At 36.0% G+C, this 13,649-nt stretch overlaps 1 protein-coding gene across 1 annotated transcript; it reads left to right on the top strand.

The window, feature by feature from the left end:
• Positions 1-2,250: 2,250 nt before the first annotated feature.
• LOC105034395 (large ribosomal subunit protein uL6c) lies at positions 2,251-12,301 on the top strand. The gene is made up of 3 exons (XM_010909537.2): positions 2,251-2,409; positions 3,988-4,296; positions 11,805-12,301. The coding sequence occupies exons 1-3, from the start codon at positions 2,312-2,314 to the stop codon at positions 12,139-12,141; spliced, it is 744 nt and encodes a 247-aa protein (XP_010907839.1). The 5' UTR covers positions 2,251-2,311; the 3' UTR covers positions 12,142-12,301.
• Positions 12,302-13,649: the final 1,348 nt, after the last annotated feature.

Below are 13,649 nucleotides of genomic sequence, written 5' to 3'. Positions count from 1 at the left end.
ATTTAAAATTATCTAACAGGAGCATGATAAAGTGGAGTGGGAGTGGTAAGAGGTGGTGGAGGTAGAGGTAAAGGGGGTAGAGAGAGCATCGTTGTGCTAAAGAGGGGTGAAAATGAGGGTGAAAACTAGCCACTTTTGTCTACATCATTAATTTTTTGACGGCTTGTGATAGCACATTATCATTTTTATCATGACTATTAAAGTAAGTTATAGTCAATGTTTCAATTATAAATTTTTTAAGTTTGATGATTTAATTATACTAAATTAAAGTTTAAGAAAAAAATGTAAGAGTTACATGAGTTCAAGATTTTGGCATGACTAATCCTTTTATTGATTGTTGAATTAGTGGAAAGCTGGTTGTGATAGAATATAGAAGGCTTCTTGTGAGTTTCATGTATCTTTGATCAAGAAATAACTATTAGGGATGGCAATAGATAGGGTTTGGATCGGATATTGTACTACCCATTTTCAAACTCAAACTTAATATTTTATATCCAAATCCTATCCGATACCCGATCGGGTAAAAAAAGAGATACCCATCCCCATACCCAATGGATTTGGGGATATCCACAGATAATCCATTTTTCCATACCCAACCTATACTCACCTCAAACCTATCCCATATCCAAAAAACATAAACAACCAAAATAATTTTATGCATATTATCAATCAAAATAAAATTATCAATTCAACATAGAACATAATTTATAAGTATAGATATATAGAAATCAAACATAGAAATAGAATTATAATTCAATATAGAACATATAAATAACCAAAATAATTTTATACATATTATCAATCAAAACAGAATTATCAAAATAGAATTATAAACATATATATTCGGATATGGATTCGGATATTACCCATATCCATAGGTTCGGATCGGATTCGGATTTGGATAGAAAACAGTATTACCCATATCCTACCCATATTCGTACTACAGTTTTCCGATTTTATCCAAATCCGAATCCAAATCCGGCCAAACTCTATTTTTCGAGTTTGACCAAATTTGGGTAGGGTGCATACCCATCGGATCGGATCGATTTTGACATTCCTAATAACTATCCAACTAATTGGACTTCAATAAGAAAGTAGAAATCTAAGTAAATACAATATCCATATCATTTATGTCCAAAAGTTTTGAGAGGAGCATAGTCAGATGAAAAATTAAGATAATCTTTTTATGGAGTTTGGAAACATTGCAGTATCTTAAGAAAAGTTATTATATGATTAGAAATGACCTAGTTGTCTAATCTATCAAATTTCAAGAGTGAACAAAATCTTTTTTTTTTGTTTTTTTTGCTTAAATACCTCTATAAATATAGCTTTTGTTCACCTTTCGAAAACCACTATTTATGGATATACCCCCAAATTATTCTCATTTTACAATGATACTTTTCCTGTTAATTTGTTTTGGGCTAGTGTCCAAGTGATATTGATAAATCATTATTTTAGATATATAATGGCTTGATTGCACTTTTGTATTAATACCTTGAAAAAATTATGTAAAAATATTTTTTATGCTATAAACCTTATGTTAAACTTTCCTTAGGGTATTAATATAAAAGTTAATAATATCCTTTTACACTTAAAGTGGTTATTTATCTTAGAAACTCGGTCAAAAAATAATTTTTGAATGGTGTATATATATATACCTTATGTTAAACTTTCCTTAGGGTATTAATATAAAAGTTAATAATATCCTTTTACACTTAAAGTGGTTATTTATCTTAGAAAGTCGGTCAAAAAATAATTTTTGAATGGTGTGTGTGTGTGTGTGTGTGTATATATATATATATATATTTATATATATATGTTGGTTAGATTGATATGTTTTGGGAATGCAGAAATATTTTGAGACTGCAATTATTTCGAGAAACGAGAATATAGATTATAGAAGGAAGAAGGAATATGTGACGAGGGAGAGCTCTATAAATTATGGTTTGGGCCGGCTCAGGCAAGATGACTATGCGGCCAATCCAACCTATATAACATGGTTCCATAGGTCTGTTCTTTGTATTTTGGTTCCATAGGTCTATTTCGAACGCGAGAAATTTTTAGTGCATCATAGGTGGTGCAGAACTGCATGCACCGCCTACAATAATAATGATTGACTCGCAAAATGAAATTAAAAAAAAAAAAAAATTTTTTTGTATGCCGTGATACGATTGCAGATGCGCACGAGTCAATCATCGCGGGCCGTGCGCGCGTTCTGCACCGCCCGCGGTGCACAGAGAATTTCTCTTTCAAACACAACGCGGTCGAACCCAGCCCAAATCAGACTGAGGATAGGAGAAAACGGGGCTGAATGGATAAAATGGCCTGGGGAAAGGAGCCACTCCATTCGGCGAGGACTGGGTGCTGGGCGGAGGCCATGGCGTCGCTCCTCTCTTCAATCCACTCTTGGTGAGTCTCTCTCTTCTCCCACAGATGGTATCCGAAAGACGGGTCATTCGAGAATGAAGCCATCATAGTTCAGACAAGAAAAAAGTTCAAAATTTTGATCGGGGTGTATCCACTAAAATGTCAAAATTTAGTACTTCAGAATCAAGTAGTCTTTATTCCCCTTTTTTATATTTTGTCATATGTTCTTTAATTCAGTTTATATGAAGGTGTTTGATATCTTAGTGATTATTATTTTTAACGCACCGCGTTCTTCCATACATTACTAAGGTACTTCAACAGTGATATAAAGGGTAACAGCAGCATCAGTCCCAAATTTTTGCTCCTCTACGTATCTTATTTTGCCACCAGTTTCGTTTGGGAAATTTCTTCCTTAACTTAAGCTGCATTCTCAACTCCTCACATGTTCTCACTTTATTTGCAACATATGTGCTCTCTTTTGACTCGCCCCAGTTTAGAAATTGTCTTATGGGGAGCTGGTTTTAGACATCCAGCAGGCGATATACTTAGCCTTTGCAAATGGTATGCATGATATGGGCTTCTCTTGGATTTCAGCAATTATTGTACCTAAAATGGGAGAGGAAAGTCCTGGGAAGGCCTACTGACAATTAGGAATCCCATATCCCATCATATGTAGCTCTTATGTTTGTAATGTCTCCTGTAAGAGCCATCAAAGTAGTTGCCTTCTAGAGACATGCTGATGTTAGCGTAGGATAACATGAACCTAGTCTTTTAAAGAATGTATTATACTGCACCAAGAGTGGTGTAATATAGTGACAATGCCTTTTAGCCTATCTTTGATGGCTTTCCTCCTGATGAAGATAGCTGGCAAGGCCACCATAGCATCACTTCTCCTTCTTCCTTTTGGTTTGGCTCTGATGCCTGTAAATAGAGGATGAAAGGGGTGAATTAAGTCTTAATAACCTTTTAGCTTTGAAACATTTCTCCATGGGCATATCAATAGAAATGTGAAATCAGATTTGGACTAGATAGGTTGATGAAGCATAAAACCATGACCTTTGAAATGCTTTACCATAAAAATCCCCTGTTCTTGGATCTTTGCAATCTTCTTGCTATTGCTTGGAGGACTCCGAATATGAATTTGGATTTAGACTTTTGATTTGTGTGCACCATTCTGATTGCAGACTGTAGATTGGGTTGTGCCTTGTAGATTGGATGCAATATCTCGTGTACATTTGAAGAGTTGCATTGCAGATAAAGAAAAGGAAAACATGGACTTCAATTTACCATATATATATATGTAATAATTGCATAACTTCTGAAATCTTGCTCAACATATTACCATTTGTAATGTGAGGTTAGAATTATAGGCATGTTCTTTAATTCTGAAAATTCTTAATTCTTTCTCTGTCATTACATTTTACAGATTTAGGAAATTTAGGACGGTTGAAAACCTCAAATTGTTTAAACCTATATATTTGTTTTCTTATTGGAATATGTATTAGCATTGATTACTTCAAGTGTTTCAAAACTAGAGTCTTGGATAGTTAACCGCATGTAGGGGAGGCTGGAATTTTATTGGCTCATGCCTAATGTAGATATCTTTTTCTGATGTTTCAGCAACTTGAAATCTCTGTTTCTTGGTGAAAGAAAGGAAATTTGTATTACCAATAGTCCTATCAGTAGGATAGGATTTCTGAGAAAGCCAGTGCAGTGCAAGGAATCTAGGATTGGGAAGAGGCCAATTGAAGTGCCACCTAATGTGACCATTGCATTGGATGGGCAAGACTTGAAGGTTAAAGGTCCATTGGGTGAACTCTCAACAACTTATCCACGTGAAGTTAAAATTGAGATATTGGAATCTGGAACTCTAAGGGTCTTCAAAGCTTCGGATACTAGAAGAGCCAATCAGATGCATGGGCTTTTCAGGTAAGCTCTATATACTCATAGCGTATTACTAATTTATTCAGTTATTCTCTCTGCTATTTACTTTCATCTTTGATTTTTGTTTTTTCTTGATTCTTAAACCTATCTATTATATGACATATTTATACTGTGTATGCCCCACCTGCTTGAAATCTCCGTATCTGGTTAAACTGTTTTATGTTACATCCTCTGCATTATATCTTGTTGGCTTCATTGTTTGAGACTTGAATACTGATACCTGAAAGCTTAAGAGTGAGAAATCTTGGCTTGTATCAGGTGATTAATTCTATAGTTCACATGATTAATCATTTTTTGTTTCCTGGTGGTTGTCTAATTCTCCTTTATACACGTTGTGTCTCTGCTTTTCAACATATGTACATGCAAGTTTCTGTGGTTTTTTGGAGTGGCAAATGCAATTGCAAAAACAATTCAATTTAAAAATGACACTTCTGCCTTACACATAATCTCATTGAGATCCCAAGAACCATCTATATGCCCCCAAGAATACACTTAATCAAGAGATTATGAAAAACAAAATAATGGCAACGCGCTCCCCATGTCTTCCAAAATGTTGCATTTAGTGGATGCATGTATGTGACATATACATACATATATATATATATATATATATATATATATATATATATATATATATATATATATATATATATATATATATATATATATATATATATTTGTCATCTTGTCTCTCCGGATCTCCAGCTAAATTGGTGATAAATCATATGGGATATGCAAATAGAATAATTTTGACTGGAAATTGGCTGCAAAAGTGAATGTCACAGCTTACATGCTTTCTATAATGATTTTGTCGGAAGAAATTTATTTCTTTTTGGAACATCTGCTTGATTTTGTCCACAAACTGTTCTTATGGAAGAGAAATAGTTTTTTTCCCAATTCTTTTTCTTTTCTCTTTTCTTTTCTCGAAAAAAGAACTAGGGCAAGTTGGAGATATGGATCCATTTGATATGTCTGTGTGAATATGAATGCACATGTATCCATGCACATGTGTGCATATACCCATTTGTGTGCTTTTAGTTATATCATTTGCAAACCATTCAGTAAGATAAGTGGCAGTTAAGGACTCTTTCTAGAGGTTTCAGTTTAACTTTGGACCAATTTTTGTTAGCTAAGTAAAAATACATTATATTCATAGTCAGTCCATATCAGCCACTTGGTGGTTGGCTGGTTTCAACTGGTTTCAGCTTGTCCAAGCAGAACATATTGATTTTAGAAGGGATCTTTACTGGCTTCGTCTAAGAGCAAATGCAAATGTTTCAAACAAAATCAACTAATCATAGGAATGAGTTTAGATAGTGTCAACCAGTGCACTTGTTTTGATTAGTGTTGTCAAAGGTGCTCTATGCACTCACCTAGGTGCTCAGGCAAGGAGAGGAACCCCTAAGTGCCTCAACAGTCCCTAAGCAAGGTGAGTTTACCAAGGTGATGGCTAGATTAGTGCTTGGGACAGAGCAAGGCTTTGAGGCAAATGCCTCTTCGATATCCAAAAGTATTCTTCCCATCTCTTCTTGCCCATTCTTTCAGTGCTTTAATAGCTTTACTCGAGGATCATTATGGTCTGTAGGAGACCTTATAAATAAAGGGCTACTCTAGGATGTTTAATGATTTATTGTTTTGTGTTATGTTTTGTTTAGAAACATTAAACATGCTTTGAGAAGTGGTGTTTTGCCATTATCTTTGAAGCTACCAAGGGATGTCTAGGCGTTTAATTTTGCTGACTTTGGTTTTAAAACAACAAGGGAAGTGAAATTTGGATATGATGTTTCTAAATATATGAAACACGATATCTAATGTAAAAGACAATTATGATTTTTGATGTTGAAACTTGAACAACTAATGTTATGATGGTGGTACTGTTTTTATACATACACACACAGAGAGAGAGAGAGAGAGAGAGAGAGAGAGAGACTAGGCTATGCTGGAGCATATCCAAGTCTGAAACCGGTCGCATCTGCCATTGTTCGATTGGCTCGCAACTTGAAGGCTGGAAACCAGTTCTTAATGGCAACCCTCCACCATTACATCTGAGAAAACACAAAGAGATAAGAGCATTAGTAAAATGGGATAGCACTCATGCCTTGTTCCTCCTCTTTTGGGTACAACACTCATGCCTTAATGGGATAGGACATGATGCACTGCCCACACCCATGCCCATCCCTCAAGATGCATCTCCCTCTTCCCCCCTCCCCCTCTCTCTCCATCCTAGGACAGATCTTTCTCTACTTATTTCTGCGACATTTGTGTTTTTTTTCATAGACTAGATGTTGATCATATGGGTTTTAGTGTTTATTGTGGACATCTTAATATTTATTTCTACAGAGTTAGTGTTTATCTTTGAGCACTTAGTGTTTACTCCTTCCAAAACTTCTGTTTATTCTCTTCTATTGCTGTTTACTATGAGGCAGCCCTCACTTGAATGAGAGCAGTTATATCTTTTTTTGTTTATTTCTAGGACATTGGTGTTTATTCTCGCAAACTAGGTACTTACCATTTTATGGTTAATATTTATTCTGGACATCTTAGTATTTATTTTTGCTGCATGAGGGGGAGAGATGGAGAAAGATAGAGCATGGGTGGGGCGTGCCCTGAGGGATGGGTGTGGGTATGGGTGGTACACCCCATCCCATTAATTAATGCTTCTCTCTCTCTCCACCCTGATGCAATAGACCTGTTAATGGCTATTTGAGTGCCTCAAGATGTGCACTGATCGAATGGTGATAGACGTGACCAGATCTGAGCTTGGCTACACTCAAGTGTACCCCAGTCCATCTCTCTCTCTCTCTCTCTCTCTCTCTCTATATATATATATATATATATATATATGTGTGTCAGGCAGTGAACTTAGTTAAAAGAATAATAATAAATATCTTAAATTATTAAGTGAGTCACAGAAAATAGGATTGATATTATTTTGAAAGCCTTAATCAAATGGAATGAACTACTGACTACCCTGAGATTTTATTTTCAACATAACATATAAAGTCCTGAAGAATATCTAATTGTCATCATAGAAAAAACAAAAAAATATATTTAGATCCAACATATTTATTGGAAGTCCATTTTATCCAGATACCGTTGCAAGATGTAAACATGGGAATCATGGGTACTGCTCCTGGATGTTAAGCAACAGACTTTTAACTTATATATCGACTAGAATGATATATATGAGGAATGGTCTATTGTAATTAAGGACACATAACAACCTGATGTCTAAAACCAATGTAAGAAACAAAATAAGAGATGTGGAGCATGGACATACATAAATAGGTGATATGGATACAACCAAAATTTTAAATTTTGTAGGATGGGGCTGTCCCAATTTTCTTATGGAGCAGGATGCGCGGCCGTCCCATCCTATGCCGACACTTGGGATAAGGGATATCCCAAGACATCCTGATCAAAATGCTGGGACAATAGTGAGATGGTCCTGTCCTACCACATATGATGGTACCCCATCTCCATGTCCCATCGGGACCTAAATCTTTGGGTACAACACACTTGATTTGACAAGTCTTGGGAAAATAGGATATGCTATGGTGATGCAACAATAAATAAATATACATTTTTTTTTACACATATGTAGAAAACCATCCATAAAGCATAACAAATTATCAAATAACATAGTCATACTCCATAAACACTCACAAACTTTGTCATCTATCATCATTCAAAAATATAAATTGTAATCCATACTCTAGACGTTCACATCAGCTATTCAAGTCGCAAAATAATTTAGTCATCCATCAAGCCCATCATTAAAAGTGTAGCAATCACCAAATAAAAAAAATGTTCCTCTCCCTTATTTCCAAAATCTGAGAAGTATCCCAGGACGGGAAACATCTGAAGCCCCTTTTTAATTAAGAAAAAGATATGTAATCTAAATATTCAATATATATGTTGTAGTCATATCTGGTGCATTTGGATATTCAATGCATATTGCTTATGGACTTGGTGCCCAATTTGGAGTATTTGTATCCTAGACTAAGAGATAATGAATTTATGTGAATGAACCAACATGATCAAGTAAATAATTCAAACCCTCTCTCTTTTCATCAATGATATCGGGAGAATCTCGTATCAAGAGATCGTCATAACGCTATAATTTTAGTAGTTGGAAGTTTCTACCTAGGGCACCTTTCTTTGCTTTGGAAATTTGTGGAATCTCATACTTGCACTTGCTTCCTTGGCACTTAGATTTAAATGTTTTCTGAGAGCTCTGGTTTCTCCTTCCAGAACCCAAATCTGATCATGCATTCTCTTCTTATTCAAGTGACTAACCTTTTCATTGGCTAAAAAAAAAAACATTCAGGTATGTGTAAAAAAAAATCACATAAAACATCTTAAATTCCAAAAGCAGGCCAAGAAATCCAAAATTCTAGAAACATACTGTTAATCAGTGCAGGGACAAATTTTATGTAGTCAAAATACATGGATCAAAAATTTTCATTATCCAGAGAGTCTTATTTATAAGAATCAGGGGCATAATCATTTTATTTTTCCCATTTTGTAACAATGGTCCCCAAAAGTCCCGCTTGCTAAGAAAGAATTTCAGGCAAGTTGAAAACCAGGAAGGAGTTTTTGTGGGCCTTGTTGCTCCACCATCTTGAAAGGGTAATGTAATTTACACGGGCTCATCTTGGACAGTGGACACAGTTGCTGCATTGTATTTCTATACCATTTTTAGGAAGAATGAGATTTTATGTGCCAAAATACTGCTTCTTTTTGTATGTAAAAAAGGAAAGTATAAATTAAGTGCAAGCAGGGAAGATATAATTTGGAAGATTTCTCCATGTTCAGTTGGAACTTCATTAGTGATATGAGTAAATATTGTTTTCATTTTGGTATTGAGTGTTTATTAGCATATGCAGTGGCTATGATTAATCACCAAATGCAATGTGCGCAGGAACTGAACCAGGATTTATCCTTTTTACCCCTTCATTTTGTGGGGGTGGGGGGTCATTGGTCAACTTATTAAATGCATAAACTTCTAGAACTTAAGCTTAGGTGATGTTTTCACTAGTGATGTCATTTTGTTAATCATTATTTTTAAACTTGATGTATAATCTGAAATAAAAATTGTGAGGCTAATGGGTTAGTTTGAAAACAGTGCAACAAGCAAAACTTAACCAATTGTTAGAGATATCATTGGAGAAAATTTTGTGAATACCCCTGTACACTGACAAGAGATGAGTGCCTTAAACATGGCTCTGACAAGAACTTAAGAAGAGTCTCCTCTTTCATTAGGGTTCCTAAACCATACAAAGAAAACGATCCTTATAAGAAACTGTACTACTTCTTAAAATGATGTCTTATTAAAAGATAAATAATTTCAGAAAAACTATTGAAGAGCTACTTCTCTCTATCTCCTACATTTCAGTTTACATCTTCTCTAAAAACATGTTGGTAGCCTCCAGAAGGTTAAGAACTAAGCCATGAGGAGAGGAGGTGATCAAAGAACAGCAAGTAGGAGAGATCTTTGTTGGCATGGAATTTGTGGAAGTGTGAAATCTATCAAGATGAGCTTCCAGGAGACGGTGATGGGACATTGCGTGGCTTTTTGAAACTTGAGATGGTTGCAAAGAGAAAGAAGGGGGTGATTTTCTATAGTTGAGAATGGAATTTTTTACACAGTAGTGTCAATGGATCTGAAGAGATATGGAAGGTGGAGAATAGAAAAAACAAACAAAACCAAATTTTTGCTTGTCACAAGGACTCCAACTAGAGGAACTCCAGTTGGAAGGGGTGTTTGCAAGGGACTATAGTAGACCAGCATGGACATGGAGGGGCTGCACTGCAAATCGAAATGGCACAACCTTGGAGGTTTTCCCACACTTTAATGGGCGCAAGGGAATCTGGGGATGGGTGTAGGGCTTCTCCGCATCTACAGGAGTCAAAGCAGATTCACAAGGCTAAGGGGAAGCAACTTACCACCTCATGTCCATGTGGCTCCACCCCTGAAAATGTAGCCGGTAAAGTACTGTTGGATGATTAACTTTAGGACATTTGTTTTGGATAATACTCATCTTAGATGCAGTAAATGAGTTGGTTACAGCAAAAAAGAAAATAATCTTGGTGCAGCAAATCTCTTGGAATTCCAGGAAGATTGGCAAACTTTGTCACACTCTTTCCTTCTTTTGACCATGCTAATTATAAAATAGATCATAAGAGCACTTGAAAAATTCTTAGGACTATTACCAGGCTACCAACCGAAAAAAAAATTAAGCTTCAGACATCAGAATTTGTAAACCCACTTGTCGCCAGGCCTCACATGAATCAGAAAAAAAAAAACAAAAAAAAACAAAAGAAGGATTCACCGCCAAACTCTTGTGATCCCATCTCCCAGACAGGAAGAGATATCAATACCATTTTTTTCCTTCAGCCTTCCCTTATTATCCATCCCTTACATATGAAGCTTTCTAATGGTATGCAGGAACTGAAAACTATAATCTGTTTAATTTAAACATCATATTATCACAATCAACATTAAGTTTTTAGGTTAAAAAGCAGAAGAGGAGGAAGAAAATAGTTTGAATGGTAGCAGAAATTTTTTTATTGAGAAAGAAAAGTGTTATGAGTGGTGAAGATTCTACCGGACATGGATGAGGTGGGGTCATAATACATATGATCCTATTGGAAGGAGCAGTACTTAAAACTTTTCCCTTTGAGTTGACCATTAATATATGTGATCTCAAAGGTAATTTGATATGATTTTAATGCTTATTTTTTTTAAAAAAAAATTGGCTAGATTAATGCTTAGAGATCTAATAAAATATGTAACTGAGTAATTTAATTTTGAACCTAATGTGAAGAATTGTGACAGATATTCTAGATGTCCATAATTCCAATACATCATACAACTGCTATGGCTAAATTAACATCTTGGGCATTCTATTAGTTTATATTTTATGTATAACTGATGGATTGGAAAGTTGATTATCACTTAACTCAAAGGATATTGTTGAACAGTTTGGGCTTCTATAACATATCAGAAATCTGTAGTCAAATAAACACCACAGTAATTTTGCCTACAGGCCATTAGATATATGATACGAGTTATTTATAACAATGATTAGGTGAATCAAGGAGATATGTGATATTTCATAGGAAATCTATGTAGGTTTCAAGTTCGTTTCAGAACATATTCTAGTTAGCTTTAGATCAAATGCAATTCAGGCAAAATCGCCCTAGATCAGTTCTGTGATAACTAGAGATGTATCATTGTGAATATATTCTTATAAAAGCAAAAGTTTTTTTTTTCTCTTTTTTTGTTTTGCTGATTATTCTTTTGCTGGTGGGTTGTGCCAAAAGTTATCAATTTATGAAGCTGTCTTTAGGTTTGGAAATCTGCTTCTTCCTTCTTACATGATGTGGCTAGGTAAATGTTCCTGAAGATAGACAGAAGCTTGCCTCAGAGTGTCTTCTGCTAACCATTTCTCCTATGCTCACATTTTTTTTTTCCAAATAACTGACAGAACCCTCACTGATAACATGGTAGTCGGGGTCTCAAAAGGATTTGAGAAGCGACTTCAGCTAGTTGGGGTTGGATATCGTGCGATGTTGGAGGGAAGAGACCTAGTACTTAACCTTGGGTTCTCGCACCCAATTAGGATGACCATTCCAGAAGGCTTGCAAGTGAAGGTGGAGGACAACACCAGGATTGCTGTGAGTGGATATGACAAGTGCGCCATTGGTGAGTTTGCTGCAGCAATAAGGAAGTGGAGACCCCCGGAACCATACAAGGGAAAAGGCGTCAGATATGCTGATGAGGTTGTAAGAAGAAAGGAGGGAAAAGCTGGGAAAAAGAAATAGAACTGGTGCTTCACAATGTTCATGGATGTATTTTTTCTTTTTTCTTTAAACATTATGTTGCACCTAACAGACCAATGGGTGTGAAATGTACTTGACTGGCGGTTTCCAGTAAATTGTTTAGAGTTTTGTTCATTGTATGAAAAATGCATTTGTCCGGTAATCCACATTTTGGTCTATGAACACAATACCAAGTTGAAGAAAACAGGCAAGCAACAAGCTAAGTTTCTCTCTTAGAATTTGGATTGAAATGCTAAGAAGCTGTTGCGAAACTTTAATAAGATCCCTACTTCCCAAGCAGCATGAGTGATTCAATGCTTAAGTTTGAAATCTAGGAGAAAGGGAAACCAGCACAATCCAATACAGACATTATTAAACATAGATATTTTGACCCTCTTTATTCTTTACTCTGCTTATTACCGTATCTGCTACTAAATTATAGGTGCATGGACCACATTGCCTGCAAAAGGCAGGACCAAAATCACGTGCAGGCGCATTTGCTATAACCTGCAAAATTACACCAGATATGTCTCCTTTTCTTTTTTTTTTTGGAAGGCTGGTTGATCATACAAATATAGTATGAATACAGCCATAAAAATTAAAAAACAACATATCATAAAATGACAGAAAAGCACTGTAGATGTCTGTCCACAAAAGTTTGCTGGAGTGCTCGGCAACAAAAGAGACGATCCAATCCGCTGCATTATTCATCTCTTGATAAATATACCAGATGTTCAGGACAGAATATCCTCTCAGAGCTCTCCATGGATCTCATAGCAGTGGGTGGACCTAAGCCATTTCAGTCTGCCCCCACAATCAGTCCACTATAGTGACAGAGTCTCCCTCAATGGTAATATGATCCACTCCCAATATCCGCCTTATATATATAATACATTCTTATGCTGCTTGAAGCTCCAATCTAAGAATAGTGACATCCACTAGATGGTTCCCCCTGCCACATTAAGCCTCAAGTCTAGGCCCCAGACCACAAATCCAATTCCTCTGCTATCAAACATGCTGCCATCAAAGTTAATCTTGACAAGATATGTCCTTTACCATTCCATCATCATTCCCTTCCTGTTAATATTACATAGCCATTTTGTCAAATTGTAAACCAGGAACTAACTTCTTGAAAAAGCAGCATTTAACCTAAACTGTTAGTCTTATTTCACAAAGCTGTATGAGTTGATTCTTAATGGGGTCTCTTTGGGAAATAAGATTGGAGCTGTTGAAATGGCAGTCATGGACGACCCTGCTCTTTCTTTTTTCCGGTAGCAGAGGTTCATGACCTCAGAAGCATGGGATGGGAGATGAGGGTATTTGGGACCAAGCACTTCCTCATAGGGCTTATCACATTGCATTCCACATCATTGCAGGCACATTGTATGCTCTCCTTCAGAGCAATCTCATATGTGAAAGGCTTTGCCACACACCATGTTTTTTGCAAAGGGAAATGCCAACCATTCAGTCTTTACTTCCTGAACTTAAAAGTAATTACACAGTAAGGTTCT

This window comes from Elaeis guineensis, chromosome 5 (genome assembly GCF_000442705.2).
Source record: "Elaeis guineensis isolate ETL-2024a chromosome 5, EG11, whole genome shotgun sequence".
NCBI lineage: Eukaryota > Viridiplantae > Streptophyta > Magnoliopsida > Arecales > Arecaceae > Elaeis > Elaeis guineensis.
The sequence above is the reverse complement of the archived record's forward strand: the minus strand, read 5'-3'. Positions and strand labels throughout refer to the sequence as shown.